This window comes from Malurus melanocephalus, unplaced genomic scaffold (assembly GCF_030028575.1).
Source record: "Malurus melanocephalus ecotype Western Australia unplaced genomic scaffold, MMel_1.1 scaffold_1, whole genome shotgun sequence".
Lineage (NCBI taxonomy): Eukaryota > Metazoa > Chordata > Aves > Passeriformes > Maluridae > Malurus > Malurus melanocephalus.
The window spans coordinates 1-17,506 of NW_026623233.1; the positions used below are offsets into that span (position 1 = coordinate 1).

General features: G+C 43.6%; 1 protein-coding gene across 1 annotated transcript; it reads left to right on the plus strand.

Annotated features, from left to right (window-relative positions):
• Nucleotides 1-1,373: 1,373 nt before the first annotated feature.
• On the plus strand, nt 1,374-4,035 carry ASB11 (ankyrin repeat and SOCS box containing 11; the record flags this gene model as incomplete). Its single annotated transcript, XM_057363939.1, has 4 exons — nt 1,374-1,587; nt 1,766-1,900; nt 2,834-3,025; nt 3,445-4,035. Coding segments are annotated over 4 exons (666 nt in total), but the record flags the coding sequence as incomplete, so codon positions are not given.
• Between the last annotated feature and the right edge of the window lie 13,471 nt (nt 4,036-17,506).

The window sequence follows — 17,506 nt, forward strand, 5'->3', positions numbered from 1 at the left end:
GGAACCTGGAGAATGGATGCTCCCTGCATCAGTGGGGCTGGTGGATGGGCAGGGTCAAGATGCAAATGGACATCTCAGACAGAAATGTGGAAAAATGTAGCAGTGTTCTGTTTCCTCAGGTGATGGACTTGTCTTCCCCTTGTATCACCCCGTTATTCTCTTTTGTTTTCCCTTTGTGTGTGAAACATAGTCACGATTGATGGAAATGGAATGAGAAATGATAAATGAAATAACCTTGAAGAAAGTAACTTACACCTTTACCCTCCCCCTCCCCCCCTCAGCAATGATCACTGGAATTACATCTGGTTATCTATGGGATGGTTGGGGAGTCTCATGTAAGTAAAAATGGATGTGCTTGAAGCAATAAAACATTTTATCTGCTAATAGAATAACAATTCCCACAGCTGGACCTAAGGCAGAATACATGTTCACAATAGAGATTAAGCAATGGATGAAATATGTAAGAATATTTCTATGTCAACTGAGTTTTCAAGTACAATTGATATGGCAAGAAACCAAGCAGCACCAAAACAGTTCACAGACCTCCAGTGTCTCCAGCAGCTCCACCCACACCTGCCTGATGAGACTGGGAGGAGATGAAGGGAGTGGAAATGGTACAAATTGGCAGGTGCTTGCATAAGCCACTGCTCTTCTCCACTGTGGCACAGAGTTAGACATGCAGATTTGCTGCATAAATTGCCCCTGAGGACTTGCTATGTAGTTAAACAGAGCATAAACAGGGATATGGTGTGATCCTTGGGGTGCCCTGCACAGGGCCAGGGGTTGGACTCTGGGATCCTTATGGGTCCCTTCCAGCTCAGCATATTCTGGGATTGAGTGATTGTGTGATCCACAGCCCTGTTGTCCCAGTGGAAAATGGCAATAGTGGTTCTTGCCCGGTCTTTGCATCAGAAGTTGAGGAGGAAATTTTCTGTCTTGCATAGACACACATGCATATCAACTCCTTCAAGTTCCCTTTCTGTGTGGGATTATATTTCTATGAAAATTTCTTTTACTGGAAATGTGTTTTCTGGTGAAAGTATTAAATGTAAATATTTTCAGTTAAAAAGCAAAGCCATTTTTGTTTGAGGGCATTTCTACCTTGAAGCTGGAACAAACTAAACAATCATGAAAATAGTTGACTTCTTCAAATTCAAAAAAAAGAGAAAGAATAAAAAGTTGTGGTTTTAGCAGCTCCAGGAGGAGCATTCAGAGCAGGCAGTGCCTCTGCCTTATGGCACTATCAACCTGGGGAAGAGGGCAGACATCAAAGGAAAATATTACATATGTTTTGTCACAATACATAAAGCTGTAAATAAAATAATTTCTGAAAGCACACAAGTCTTACTCTGATGCCCTCCTGGTGCACACAGGAGGCAGGCTGCGAGGGCGTTGCGCTCAAACTGGATTATCCCGAGTGTGTGTCACTGTTCCAGGTCAATGCTGTCACCATCGATGGGATCACACCCCTGTTCAATGCCTGCTGCAGTGGCAGTGCTGCCTGTGCCAGCGTGCTGCTGCAATTCGGAGCCAAGGCACAGCACGGGAACCAGCTGCCTTCACCCATCCATGAAGCCGTCAAGAGAGGTAACGCTCAGGGTGTTACGCTGAGCAATGCTCAGCAACGCTTTTGTTGCTGACAAAGCACCTGAAAAGCAGAATTATTTCCATGTCAGTACAGATAAATAGACTGGGTTGTTGCACAGAGCTGTGTCTGGGTGTGTTCTGCCCTGCAGCCGTTCAGGGCCAGCTCTTCCCTCCGCAGGTCACAGGGAGTGCATGGAGACCCTGGTGGCCCACGGCGTTGACATCGACCAAGAGGACCCGCAGCATGGGACCCCTCTCTACGTGGCTTGCACCTACCAGAGGACAGACTGTGTCAAGAAACTTTTGGAGCTAGGTACACTGGGAGAGGGGTGGGGGACAGCTACGGTGGTGTGAGTGAGTGCTGCTGGTCTCTCTGGGCTGCCTCTCCACTGTAAACATCATGGGTTGTTCCCACAAGAGTTGTTTGGGCAGCCTGAGGCTATGAGACTCATTTGAGGCCATTAAAAATTTCTCCTGTGTTGATGAAGAAATTATGCTTTCCTCAGTAAAAAGCCCTCTAATTACAGACACCTCCCTGAGGCTGTCTGAATGTGAAAATGGAATTATTTCAATTTTCTAGCATGGTAACAGGAAGCACAGAAAATGCTGGCTAATATTACTGACCAAAATCAACTCTTGCTTAACACAGCAATTTATCAAAGCCATTAAATTCACCTGCTCCTCAGTGGATGATGAGGGCAGCAGTAAAGCTGCTTGGAAGAATAATCACTGCAGGTCCAGGCCCAGGCTGTGAACTAGCATAGATTTTTGCTGTCAGTGTGTATTAGCTGACTTACACCTTCTCCAAGTGTGGCCCTCCCTGCTGTGCCCAGCCAGCCTGGGGCAAGCAGTTTGCTTGCTGTGCTTCCAGAGTTATTACAGTGAGATGTCTAAAGGTCTGGTTTTTTTTTTTTTCCTGGAAATTAAATTAATATAATCCATGTTAGACTTTGTGGTATTAACAAGTTTAAAGAGCATATGGTACGCTTTGAACATGTATTGGGTTGAAGGTTGAGCTGCTCAATTCTGAGCATCACAGACACAGTTTGGTGGCCCAGAGGACTTGGACAGAGCAGGTATTTGACCCATCGAGCTTTGCAGAGCTGCTGTTGAGAGATTGAGGGAATCCTGTGTGCCATCCATCCCCTTCATTTATTGAGGTTACTGGTGGAAATCAGCCCCTGTGATGCAGCTTTGCACAGTTCTGCTGCCTCCAGATCTGACCATGAGCTTTTGTTCACTCAAGGAGCCAACGTGAACATGGGGAAGCGATTGGACACCCCCCTCCACGCAGCAGCGAGGAAATCCAGTGTGGAGATAGTGGTCTTGCTGACAGACTATGGTGCTGACCCGAAATGCAGGAATGCTGACCTCAAATGTGCCCTGGATCTTGCCACACCCAACAGCAAAGTGGAGCAGGCACTTCTGCTTCGGGAAGGTAATGATTTCCTTTCTTCTTCTCATTTTTTAAGTAAAGCAGTATTTATATCCTCTACCTAAGTAGATTTTCTTAACTGCTGAAATAAGTAATGCCCTATATAACTTCTTTTACTTTCTCTGCTGCCTTCAAACCTGTAACATGTCACAGAAATCTGTTTCCTTGCTAGATCTGCCACCTGGTGCTACAGTTTTGTGGGTAAATCAGTCAGTTATCCTGTGCTTTCTTTTCCTGTCTACTGAAGGAAAATCATACCTATTTACCTAGTGGGACTCTTAAGGTTAAAAACTGCCATAGAAGTTTATTAATAGATAATACTTTAGTACCACCACCCAGTGTTCAGCCTCACCCCATGGTTCAGTGAGTGTGTCGTCAGTTGGTTTGAGGGTGCTTTTTCTTGCCTTTTCCCTTTCCCCCAGGTCCTGCCAGCCTCGCCCAGCTGTGCCGGTTGTGCATCAGGAAGCATCTGGGGCGCTCGTGCCTGTACACAATCCACAAGCTGCACCTGCCTGAGCCACTGGAGAACTTCCTCCTCTATCGATGAGTCTGTGACTGTCTTTAGACTGGAAAAGAAAGAGGAACAAATAGTTGTTTACGCCAAGATTATATATCAAAGAAAAAAATCAAAGGCATCGTTTGCTGTCTTCTGTAGCTACCAAGCATCAGCTGCTATGTGACAGTGAAAATTGAACTCTTCTTTTCACAGGCAGTGAATGGCACTATGGACACAGTTCCCTCAGTCTGTTGCCACACCATTACACCAGCATGAGAAGTTCCAGTACATAAACAGCTCCCTTGGCACGTTTGTAGATGCATATGCACATGTCCATTCACCCACATACACACAGAGATTTCCCCTGCATTTATTTGTGCAGTTTCTGTGCAACTCCTTTCCTTTGTCTATCCAATCTCAATGTCAAAATCAAGGTATTATGGATATTATTATAAGTGGGTATTATTCTTCCATTAGGATGTGAAAATGAAATGTGAAAATGAAAGCTTTCAGTGAACAGTAGAGGTATATAACATCCTGCACATCTTTTGTCAGCCTTGATTTTGCACCCTTTCATCTCCTTCCTGTTGTCTGCTGGAGTCGTAACAATTTCCAGCAGGCTCTGGCTGTCCAGCCACTGTACATCCCTGAGCCCTGAGCACAGCTATCCCCAGTGCAAACACATCTCGTCCTTGGAAGTACAAGTGATGTTATGAAAGCAAATGCAGAGGTTTGGAGTAAACCCACAAAATGTGTGAAAGTCTTAAAAAAACCTTTCATCTCTTCTAAAAAAAAAAATCCCTCCGAAGCTGTATCACCTGAGATCTGGCTGCATTCATTACATGAACAATTTTTCTTAGCTTAATTCCAGGACAGAACTGCAAATGGTTTCATAGGCACAGTAGGTGATATTCCAATGTACATCCTTTGCAAGGTTTAAAGAAAAGCAGAGGAAGGAGTGCTGCTTCTTTGGCTTTGCTTGCTTTGACATTTCTCGAGGTAAGTGCCTTGTGGAACTGGAGAGAAGCAGGGCCACTAAAGATAACTGTGCATCACCCAAATGCTCTCCTTGTTGGATTTTCCTCACCAGGAGAGGTTTGCAGCCTTGTCTACTCCCTCACCCCCTATTCTAGAGGCTTTAATTACCTCCCTAGGAGAAAGGATTTTTAGAGTGTTATAACTTTGTCCGTTGTGGGATTAGTTTAAATAATGTGAGGATTAGTAGCTTGGAAACAGCAGGGCTGAAAGCATGCACCTCTTCGAGTTGAGAAATGTGGGATCTAGTGACAGTTGCAGTGCCTGTTTGACTTCACAAAGATTTGTTTATTTTTCATGGGAGGTTCTTCTGGGGGATGAAATATTTCTTCAGAGCCAAGTTTTGGTAAACTTCTGCAATGAAGCAGGCAATGATGTTTCACAGTAGCTGTAATAAAATGGGAAGCAGGATTAAAAGGAGCCTGTGTCCATTTTGCTCAAGTTCACAGGTCCAAGAGTCTGCTCATACATTTCCAAGCTGTGAAATGTAGTGGTTTCTTTATGAGTTAGGAATACTGGTACCAATTATCACTGCCCATACATCTCAAGTCAGAGGGAATTGGCCTGCTGGAACCTGGATAGGGCACTGGCTTCCAGCAGCATTTAAGCTCCTGTCCCTGCTCCGGCACCAGCAGTCCCTGGTTCAATGCTAATCCCCTAATGTCACTGGGACAGTTGATCTGAGACAAAGGTCTAATGTTTCCTGTGCTTCTTTATGATTAATTCAGCACAAGTATGATAAATTGAGCTCTCAGAAGCTCATGAGACAGAACCTTCAACATTACAGTCAAAAATGGATGCACTTTTCAGCCTGAGTTTGCACATACAGAATATTATCTGATGGCAAGAGCTACTGCCCATAAAGTTCTCAGTGACATCAATGACCTTTTATAGTACAATATACCACGAATCTCAGAGATTCAAACACTAAATTCTCAAAAGACTTTGAAAATCAAATACTCTCAAGGAAGAAATGTCTATATTAATCTGATGTCAGCAGATCTGTCTCAGTTCTATACTGCAAACTCACCTGCTCTGCTCCTAAAGTGGCAGTGGGAATATTATCTGCTGTCTAAATAGACAGAGCCTCAACTATGTGAGTTGTCAGACTTGCACTGCAATCAAGGGACTAGGGCAATTTATGGGATCTGTTTCAGAATGTGAAATGCTGAATTGATTTCCTGCTGCAATCATCAATGAGAGCAATATTTCACTTGCATAGGATTTTAAATTGAAAAAATGTATCTTCATTAAGAAAATGCAAAGTCTATTCAGCCTCTCAGAGAGGTTTTTCTTAAGAAGCAGGAGAAGCTGCTCTATATTTATTCCTGATATTAGCTTCCCATGAAAAAATCACCTTACCTTTGCTTCTTCCTGGAGACATCATTCTCCCTGAAATTCTGTGTATCAGAGTCTGACAGGAACATAGTCTTAATAAAGCAGAAGAGAAGCTCAGAAGTCCTGAGATTAAGAAATTTCATTAGAAACTTTACCCCGACTTTCTTGCTCTTACCTCAAAATATTAAGTTATCCATTTAATTCTCATTGACTGTGCTTTGTGTTATAACAATGCATGGAAATACTGAAGAAATAGCTAGAGGAGGTATTTAACTTTTTGTTGCAAACATGCCATCTCATGTTAGAATAGGGAAAGACTGGGGCAATTTTCTATGTGACTATTGAGTCTTTCTGGTGATTTTTCAGAAATGAGTTTGGAAAATATCTGTCAGTTGCTTTTCTGCAGGTAGGAGAAGGGCTAACTCATCTCACAAGGTCTCTTTTCTTCAAAACAAGTGCTGTCTTCTTTGTCAGTCTATGAACATTGACTGAAACCAGTTATTTGGGTAAAGTATGACTTTCCTGACATTTTTATGTGCTGCAATGTCCCCTGCTGTACAGCATCCCTGTGCCTTTGCCCCTGACAGCTGCCAGTGCTGTCTGCTGCAGTGGAAAATGCTGTGTATTTCAACAGGAGTGGCTACACAATATGCTGGCTGCTGGGAAATTTTTTCCACTCATCAGCAGGGGAAGTTTTTTCTGCACAGACACTCATGATTCTGAATACAGACTGAATACAGTGCAAAGCACAAGCTTGGGCTGTGAATGCTCCATAGCCATAAAATCGCTGCAGAAGTGGCTTAAATAGGTTCTGATGTGCAATATAAACCCCAAATACTTCCTTTTATGTTCTCATTTTTTCAGTTTTTTTAGCCATCTAGTACAAGAGTAATTTTTCCCAGAGTTTGTCTGCAAGCATTGTGGCCACGGGGCCGTGTCCTCAGGGACATATAACAGTGAATATAAATAGGCCAACTCATTTTGGGAGGGTTTAATAAACAACATTTCTTAAGGTAGCTAGGGAAAGAAGTTTCATTCTGATTTGGCCGCAAAAAGATCTCTGTTTTGATCTCCTGACCAGCCTGTTGAGTTCAAGGTAACCTCTGTCTCCTGCAGTGCAAATCTGCTATTGGCATTTAACAATCCTTCATCCTCTCTAGGACTCATAGTCCAAAAATCTGTCTGACCTGTGTTCTGGGGTGATGGTTCCTGATGCCTTTGTGTAATTTTTTTTCAGAAATTTGCATTTCCCACATGCCAATTGCTCCTCACTGTGTTTTTTTCTAATGTTCTGCATGAGATGTATAATATATTATTGTCAAATACAGATTATTTCACACCTTCTACCTTCTACCTAATTTGATTTTTATTTCTTGAAAATTCCTTTATTCTTAAATTTTATACTATTTGTAAAAACTCATTGTGAACATTGCAAGCAAATAAAACACTATGTCAGGTTTAGAATTGAAACATCTTCAATAAAGGGTATCAGGAGTTGCAGAATAAAGCATAATCTGCATATTCAGTTGAGAAAAAGATCTGAAAGGGGGGAGGGAGTGAACCAGCAGAGCATGTCATTCAAGCATTTTGTTCAACAAGCCAGTCAAAGCAGCACAATCAGCAAACAATTGCAACTAATACATAAACTTTCCAGCAAGGGAAAAGTTTCACTGTGAAAGATTTTAAAGTCATTTTTCAGTGAATTAAACATATATTCAGAGCTTTCATTCACAGCAATCACAGAATAGATTAAACAGTCCAAAACTGTTGTAAATTCCAAAAGCCCAGACACAGTCAATACAGCAATTCTGATTGTTGAACTTATGCTGAGGTATTTTTTTTATAAGCTTGAGTTACCAGAACCACAACTGCTTACTTGGGTTCACTTTCATTCAAGTGCAAAACTGAGGTCTGAAAAAATATAGTTACATTCCAGCTATGTGTAAAAATGGGTGATTTTGGTAATTATTATAATAACATCTTTAATGCTTTTAACTGCAGATGTCCCAAACTCTGTGGTGACTAGGAACGGGGGAGAAAATGAAGCTCTCAACCAGTCTGTGTGGGGAAGGGAGGATGTGTGTTTAAATCCGTGGGCTTTCTATTTTCTCCCAGATGCAAAGATTCAGTGGAAGAGTTGTGAAAATGGTGAGAAGAAATACCCTGCCCTTGAGCAGCTTTTCAGGCCTGGAGGCAATGGATTTTTTATCTGATCTCCTACACAGCACAAGCCACAGGAACTCAACCAGTATCGACACTAACCAGGAGCAGGCGCTGGACCAGAGCATCTTTTAGAAAACGTGGAAGTCATTCAAGCTGCCCTGCACAGCCTCCACGGGAGCTTCTCAGCAGCTGCTTTCACCCCAGCCCAGAGCAAGTGGTAGCAAGAGGGTTTGTCTTTTACTTTCCATACTTCTGTTCCTGCCCAGAGCAAGGAGCTACTGCCACTGCCAGCAAGATGGGTCACTGTGCCAGTGGTGCTGCCTGGTCAAAGCCTGCTGGGTTAGTCCCTGGGATTCTGGTATCCCAAACTTGTAAAAAATAAGATGAATATTAAAGTCATTAAGGACAACAATTGATATATTGGCTGCGTGCTGGGTTTTCCAGCATTGGGCAGGTGAATTGCTAGGCACTGATGATACAGCCAGGAGCAGCCTGAGGAGTATCAAGAAGGGTAAATGGAGCTCTGGGAGCGGCAGGGTTTGAAAGGGCCAGATGAATCTGGTGAATCGATAAATGGTTGCAGGATTGGTGCCACAGGCAGGGGTTTGGCTGCTTAGGGTGTGGGACTTGGTTTAAGAAACCTCATCTGCTGGGGGAAATCTGTCAGGGAAAGGGGAGGAACATCTTCACTCACAGGGCTGCCAAGGTGGGGAAGAGTCTTTACAGTTACAGGAAAAAAGGAACTTCAATCCATTCCACTCCTGGAAGTTTGATGTCAGGGCCAGTAAGAGATCCCAGAGCCTGGAGAGGGCTGACAGGTCAGCAGAGAACACGTGAAGTGCAGCACAAGGGAATTCCCGCCTCTCCAGACAGTACATCAGCTTCATCCAGCACCCAGCTTAAATGTCTCTACACAAACATGTGGCATTGGGAATAAACAAGGTGAGTTACAGATGTGTGCAAACCTGCAGGGTCTGTGATCTCACTGTCATCAAGGAGATGTGGTGGGATGGCTCCTGTGACTGGAATGTTGGAATGRAAGGATCCAGGCTCTTTGGRAAGGGCAGGCAGGGAGAGGTGGAGCAGGCACCTCCCTGGATGTCACTGACCATGTGTGGATCTCTGCCTGGGTGGGGATGAGAAGCTGACTGAGATCTTTTGGGTTGGGTTAAAGGGAGGGCAGGGACATTATAGGGGGGTCTGTCACAGGCCTCCTGAGCAGGAAGGCTGAATGGATGAAGCCCTCACAGACAGACAGGGGCAGCCTCACATTCACAAAACCTGGTGCTCATGGGGAATTTCTCCCATCCCAGTAACTGTTGGATGGACAAGACAGCAGGGCATAGCCAAACCAGGAAGTTCCTGGAATGCATTGCTGATAATTTCCTTCTCCAGGTGACAGAGGTACCAATGAGGAGAGGTGCTGTGCTGTGCTGGACTTTGTTCTCACCAAGAAGGAGATGCTGGTGGGGAGTGTGAAGCTCAAGGGAAGCCTTGGCTGCAGTGACCATGGGATGGTGGAGTTCCTTARAGCACCTGAAAATGTTCAAGGCCAGACTGGATGGAGCTTTGAGCAACCTGGCCTAGTGGAGGATGCCCCYACCTGTGACAGGGAGTTTGGAACTAGATTATCTTTGAGGTCTCTTACAACCCAAACTGTTCTMTGRTTCTGTGAATTTTGCAGCATCCTGCCATTTTTAGCTGTATGTTACCAGGGACTTGCACGCAGTAAACTTCTGTGTGAATGGATCATTTTTTCCCCAGGTCTACCTGCTGGCTATAGAAGTTAACTTTAACTGTTAACATGTCCTAACAGTGTAGAAATGGGAAGGGAGGGAGATATAGAGATTTACAGAGAAAACATTCTTACCTTTATTTTGTGTCCTAGGAATGTTTGTGAGTGAAATGTGGGGTTTTTTCTTAGGAAGAGAAGAATTACAGACTCCACTGGCTTTATGTTTTGCTCATTCTATGTTGCCCTTATAATTGTCCAGCAGCTTCACAAACATGATTCCAAATTCCCTTTTTTTTTTTTGGGCGGTGGGGGGAAGGGTAGTTATTGTTCTCTGCACTTTCCTTGCACTAGATGCTGACTAAATACCTATTTTACTCTGGTCACAATGAACAAATTGTTACAGGCAGGGACAGTAATCCTGAATTTCATTGAAGGCTGGTTTACCAATCCCCGTGAGGGTGATAGAGTTTACTAACAGTGGAAACAAGCTGTATTTTTTTCATGGTTTACGCATTAAAAACAAAAAAAATTAATACTCCTCAAACTATCTAAAAACTGGTGTTCCCTTTTCATTCTGTCTTCATCACAAGGTAAGTAAACTGGAATATTTTTAAGGACATTGAGCTCATACTTCACTTATTATTTGTGTCTCATTATCCTGCAGGGAGATGTTTGCTTGTCACTATTTCAGAGGGTGAGTTCCCGCTGCCTGGAGCCTGAGTGTGTAAAAATATTTTGACTTTGTCCCAGCAGCTTTGTGCCTTTCCTTTCTGAGTACCTGTTGAAGACCACTTATCATCAAATATCCCAGAATAGCTCCTAATCAATGAAATGAATAATATTTCTTTTGCTACTCGTGCTTTCAGGGTCACTACAGATTTACAGTGAGGCACATATCTATGAAACATGGCATCCTGAATAATTTCAGTAACTGAGGAACAGATTTTTTGGGTTGGGAATTTCCAAGACTTCAATGAAAACTTTCCTCTAAAATAATGCCAACAAGTAAAAGTAATGCAAGCTTGTTTCCACAGGCAAGTTCCCACAGGCTGTCGGTGTAAAGAGGGAAAGAAATTTCCCCCTGAGCTGACACTGCATTTTTTCTCAAAGTGTTTTCCAGTTTCACCCCCAAAAAGCTCCCCTCCCACTGACTGTGGACAGCCACTGTTGCAGGGCACCACAGCTGCTCTGCAGAGGATAACACCTCATTTATTAAAGTCTTTGAGCTGAAATTATTTACTGTGCAGAAAATTTCCCTGTCTGCTATTCATCCACTGTAAATGGTTGAGAAATACCTGGGCTTTTCATGCTTGCAGCAGCTTGGGAAAAAAAATGTGGTTTTGCCACTGGCCATTAAATTGCTCATTAGGGATTATTTTTTATTTTGATGTGCCTCAAACATGTGACTAAAAAGGCTCGTCCTTGGTACATTTTGACAGAAAATTCTGTTTGCTGGTACAAATCTCTAGCAAACTTTGTCATCAGAAGCAATAAAGAAATGGCAAATTGAGTCAGGGGCTTGTTCCAAATCTTCAGATGCCTGCCTCAAAGCTGTCACAAGAGGGGATGAGAAAATAGCAACCACTTTTTTTCTGGAGAATGAATTAGAGAAGTCTTGTTTTGTGGTCTGCATGTGCAGACAGCTCTCAGTCTGCTCTGAAGAGGGCAGGTGTGTGGAGAGCTGTCCCCTCTGAGCAGTCTGAGGGTTTGTTGGGCTCAGGGGATGCAGGGGCATGTGGGTCTGGCCCTCACTGCCTCCCTGCAGCCCTGCCAGGGTCAGAGCTGCTGCAGACCTTTCCCTGCCCACCACCCACCAAAGAACTGTCGGGGTCCTAGGGAAGGTCTGCCATTCCTGGTTTGGGACAGGAAGGATTCCTGGGAGCTGTGGAGTGTTCCACAGCAAGTTGGGTGCAGCTTTGGGGGAGGCTTTGTATCAGATATTCAGATGAGTGGCCAGACTGGATGTGTACTGAGGCAAAACTGGTGTATTTGTCACTGTGCTCAGCTCAAAATCCTTTAGGAAGGGAAACTCATATTTTTACAACATCAGCATTGTGAATCAGCATCCGTTGGCTGTTTCAGAGGATTTCCAGCCCCATGCAAAACAAAAGCTGAGCTGTGCTTGGGGACAGCAAAGGAAACCTCCACCAAAGCACACGACTGTTGTGGATGGGTGATTACTGCAGTCCCAACTTTGCATTTTCAACACAAAAAAATATGGATAGGTCCTGATCTGGGCAGCTAATCTGTCCAACACCAGGTGASAGGATTTCTTAGAACTCAAGATAATGTTGGGAACAGTTCAGATCCTATAGGCTTGACCATTCTACACCCTTTTCTCCACTGCACCAAAGGCCATCTTCCAGGAGCAGGGAGACATGAATGTTGTTCAGGGGAGCTGAGTATTTTCACTCACCTTACTAACATGCTAACAATCTTTAGCAAAAGAAAATGGGAGTGCCTGGGATGCTGGAGGGGACAGAACCAGATGCAGGGTCTGGGGACATATCCTTTGTCTGCCATTATTGCCCAAACAGTTGAGCTGGACTGTCACTTTCTGTGGCCAATTTTTGGAAGCCAACAGAAGTTGCAGTTCTGGACAAGGGTTTAGGAGATCAGGAGACAATTTTTGTGAAAGCCCACATATTGCATTTTGTAGAAGTKCTAAGGCATTGGCAGCTTTCCCCATGGGGAATTTTGGAAGGTTTTGGAAGGTTCTYGTGGTYGTGGGAACAGCTGGGATSYGCTGGCTGCTCCCATCACATGCACMAGTGTGAAAAGATGTGCCACAGGAGGGAAATTTCTGGAGGTGAGCTCCAGGGTCTGGAAAGCAGCCTGTGCTATGGGTGGAAGAGTTTATTGCAATGCAATGTGCTTGATAAGCAGTGACCACCCAACCCCAGGGAGATTGGGGAAGAGAAGCACCAAGGCAGAGCAGACCCTTAATGAGACACCTCCATCCCATGAGCCTTTTTTCACCGTTCCCTCTGCCTTTCCAATACTCCTCAGCTGTCACTGCTGCTGCCTCCTGGTGCTGATAAGCACTGGGAAGAGACAGCAGCCAGGAGAAGGCATGGAAAGTTGCTTTGTTTGGGAAGACCCATCCTGGAGATGGCTCTGTGTGGGACCTGAGAGCTGCTTAGCAGGGCCAGCCCTGTCGACCTCTGTAGCTCTGAACTTCCTTGTGCCACATTTGGGTTTTTTCCACACTGCTCTAACCACTGGGATTAGTGGCATTTCTAGCTTTTTGTTTGTTTGTTTGTTTGTTTGTTTGTTTTTTAATGTGAAGTTTCTGACAAAATTAATGTCTTTGAGGAAGTAATTTTGCTTTCTTCAGAAATGGCTATTTTACACTGGAAAGCTTGGGAACCAAAAGGATTTGCCAGCAAACCAAAGAATTTCCACCGTTTTTCAAAGCTAATAATGAGAAGTTAGAAAAGAGGAAAAAAAAGAGGAATTGAAATCTGCTCTATGCCTGGATTTGGGTTTCAATTGAAGTTATTATTGGACAAGACAAACCATACAGTTTGCCAAGTGCTGTTAGACTGGTGAAAAACCASCACAGCTCTCAAGTACTAGGCTGATACTTTTCCTGTTGTTACACCTACTGTCTGTTTGCTCGTGTGTACCTGCCACATGAGATATTTCACCACATGATTCACCTGGAAGTGTGAGCAAGCCATGACTGAAGCCAAAAAAAAAAAAAAAAACCAACCCAAAACAACACAAAAACCCAAACCAAAATTAAACCCACCAACTTCCAGGGTTTGGATTCTTTTTGCCTGAGCTGGAGTGTGTGTGTTTTAAATCCAATTCAGAAAGCAACGTCAAGATATATTTTACAACATATGAAGATGCTTACACAGATGTTCACGGAGAGACAACTGGCATCAGATGGTGAAAAATGGATTGTTGTAACTATTCTTTCTGTAAGGAGAATGCCCCTAATCCCATCTTTGCCACAAARAAAATACAATAACCTGGTTTGCAAGCTCTCATGCAAAGTTTATCCTGCTCCCTGGGAAATCTTGATGCTTCACATGCCTGCAATGAGTTAAAACACAAATGCAGATTTTACTGACACCAAGATGTGTTTGCTACTTTTGCCAGAGTTGGCTTTTCAGATTCAGTCTCTCTTGTAAAGCAGATTGGCCATCCTGCAGAAGGGAACAGTTTCTTGCAGAGCTCTGTCTGGTCYCCAGCCAGGCTGACGGGATGTTTGCAAAGGGAAGTTTCTGTGAGGGTGAGAGGAAGGAAAATGAAAACATTTCATGTCAGAAAAACTGTAAAAGAAGGAAAACCTCTGGAGGAGAGTCTTGATTTGAGAAAAGGAAATTAGGGATACAAGAACCRGACAGTATTATAATTTCTTCAAGGGAGAACTTCACTTCGTGTSATCTCAAAGATTTCACAGCAGCTTTCCAAGGAAAACCCAGGTACCTCTGGAAATTATGCCAGTGGTTTAGTGCTCCTGTGGGCAAGCTCAGGCAGATTTACTGCTGTGATTTCCAACATGGCTGTCCCAGATGATTGCATTTGCTGGCTGGAAATTACTGCCTTAGAGGAGGATGTGGCATGTGCTAGCATCTCAGGGCTCAGGTTTGCAGGCAAGAGAAGAAAACTGCTTTCAGTTTTCAGCTGKTTTTTGGGCTGACACTCATGGACGATGTCTTGAGACAGCTGTGGAACCCCGAGACAGGGCAGGGCAAGGCTCAACAGCACCCATGGGGGTCAGAGCTGGGACACCTGGCTGTGATTTTTGCCATATTTTAAAGTGGGTTTCAGCTCTTTGCATGCACACACATAATTCCCTGCTCATGATTTAAGGATCCCTTTCACAGCTGGTGAAGGCTGACTCTAAAGTTCCAATTAGTGTTCTCCCAGAACAGAGATCTAAAATAAGTGAGACGAATCATGGTTTGAAAATGTCTATATTTCTTCATTAGCACTAAGGAAAAATAGGATTTCTGTCCCAGATTCTGAAATTAAATTAAACAAATCTTATGTTTTGTGTCCACTCTTCCAAACATTTTCTGTAATTCTGTGGTTTACATCCTCAGAAACCAATGATGARTTTTCATGCCAAGACAGATTTACCAGCAGTGCATTTTAACTTGCTAATAATAATGAAATAGTAATAAAATTTATCTGCACAATATAAAAAACTGATTAGCAAGTGGAAGAAAAAAAGAACCAAGATAGTAGAACATTCCATTGAATTACTTACACAAAAAATTACATTTTTGAAGGAGGAAAAAGAAAGCAATTCCTATTGTAAGACATGCTGTAAACAGAAAAAGTAATATTAAATGTTGTAGATTCCACTTTACTGTGCACTTTTATCCACCAAGGATGGCTGCACTTGGATAATAAAGTAATTTCTGTAGCTAGGCCTGTTTATGTAGAACTTGGGTGTGTATTTGCTATATAAATGGAAAATAGTATTGTAATGCTTGAAAGCTCTGGTGTGTTTCTGTGTTGTGTAAGCTGTTTCTAATCTGTATTTGAAGTTCTGTGCTGTTTATCTTGAGATCCAGGCTGATGTTAGAACATGTTCCCTTTTTACTGGAGAATTTTCTGCTTGCTTCCAAAAAAGATCAKCAACAAAGGAGGTGAAATGACTCAAAGCCTTCTTGTGTATTCCAGCTCTCAGCAAGGCTGAGAACACCCTACAGGAATCCCCTGGTTCTGGGATGTGTTGCTGTTTGGGSAGTTTGATTTAGCTCGAGATGCTGCTCACATCAAAATGATGCTTAAGAAGTGAGTGGCTCTAGATGGTAAAACAATGTTGTGGTGAGTGATGGCATTTGCCACATTTGGCCAAAGGCAGCACCCTTTCTCTGCCTGGCTGAACTGCCAGCTGGAGCAAGAGCTCCAGAGATCAGTTATGGCCATCAAACTCCTGATCTGTGTGTTTTCTAGCTCCTCTCTGCTGTAATCTGGCTGTAACTCAGCCTAAGGGCATCTCAGATGTAACTCAGAGGAGCACAGCTGTCATCACAGGCTGGATGGGTTGGAAGGGACCTTAAAATTCATCAAGTTCCAAGCCTGGATGCCACTCACTCAATCAGTTGTTCAGATCCCATTCAATCTGGCCTTGAACACTTCCAGGGATGGGGCACCCACAGCCTCCCAGGGCAACTTTTCCAGGGCCTCACCAGTCTCCAAGCAAAGAATTTCTTCCCAACACCTAATCTAAATCTGCCCTCTTTCAGTCTAACACTACTGACATTTGGTTTGTCTCTCTCTTTCTGCCCATACAAAAAGTTCCTCTCTCCTTTTCAKAAGCACCTTTAAGGTACTGGAAGGTCACAGTAAGGCCTTCCCACAGCCTCCTCTTCTCCAGGCTGACCAACCCCAGCTCTCTCAGCCTGTCTTCATAGGAGAGTTGTTCCAGCTCTCTGACCATCTTTGTGGTCCTTTGGACCTGCTCTAACAAGTCCATGTTTTTCCGGTGCTGAGGACCCCACAGCTGCATTCAGCACTCCTGGTGGGGTCTCATGAGGACAGAGTTGAGGGGCACAATCCCCTTTCTCAACCTGCCACTCTGCTTTTGTTCACACTGAGGGTGCCATGAGCCTTCTGCGCTGCAAGCACGCCCTGTTGGCTCATGTCCAGCATCCATTAGAATTCCCAAACCCTTCTCTGCAGGGCTGCTCTCCATGGCTTCTCCCAGTCTGTGCTCRTGTCTGAGATTGYCCTGACTCAGGTGMAGYCCCTTGCACTTGGACTTGTTGAACTCCATGAGGTTCCTGCAGGCCCACTCAAGTTTGTCCAGGTCCCCCTTGATTGCCTCTGTCCTCAAGGAGTGTCAACTGCACCCTTCAACTTTCTGTCATCTGCAAACCTCCTGAGGCACTTGATCTCACTGGGCATTACTGCATTTATCTGCCTGGTAATTGGAGAAGATGACAATACAGCTCTGTTTTTGGATACATATGCTGGTTAGTTTTGGTGGTGGAATTGTTGTCATGGTTGTTAGTTAATGCCAGATCTGCTGTGGACATGATCATACATAAGATGTGGCAACTTGTCCTCTAAACTCAAGCAACACTAAAAGAGAAAAGTTGTTATTCCATTCCTTTCACATATTAATCCTCAAAACCAATCCCTACACCACTTTCTCTGTTAACACATTTTCTCCACAACAGTTTTAGTGTGGAGATGGCTGAGGTAAAAATGTAATTTCCAAGCAGATCAAGGTGTCAGCTTGCATCCAGCGTGGAAGAGCAAACCTAGGAGCCAAGATGCATTCAGCAAGGAGAGATATGGAAAAGGCTGGCCTGTCCTCACCTGTGCCCAGGCTGCTGTCACAGATTCCCTGCTGGCAAGATTTGTGGGTGACATTCAACTGCTGTTTGCATCTTTCAGCATAAATGATTGTTTTTAAAGATAGGGACAAAGAAACCCTAAATACGATTCCAGATCTCTTGCACGTGTTACAAAGAGAAATAAAATTGAAACTCAGCTCAGCAGAGTTGGGATGAGAACCATATCCCACCATTAACAACTTTAAATACACAAACACACAAACACAAATCTTGCTCTAGTAACTATACAGGAAAAAAAAGAAAAAAAATTACATGGTTTAGAATTTGCATGGAAGTTCTGCCTACTTGCACTTGTACACAAATGGGCAAATATGGAGTTAAAGAAAAAGATTTTGTGCTTGTAAATTATACTAAATTGGGAAGGGAAACAGTGCAAATAGAGATGA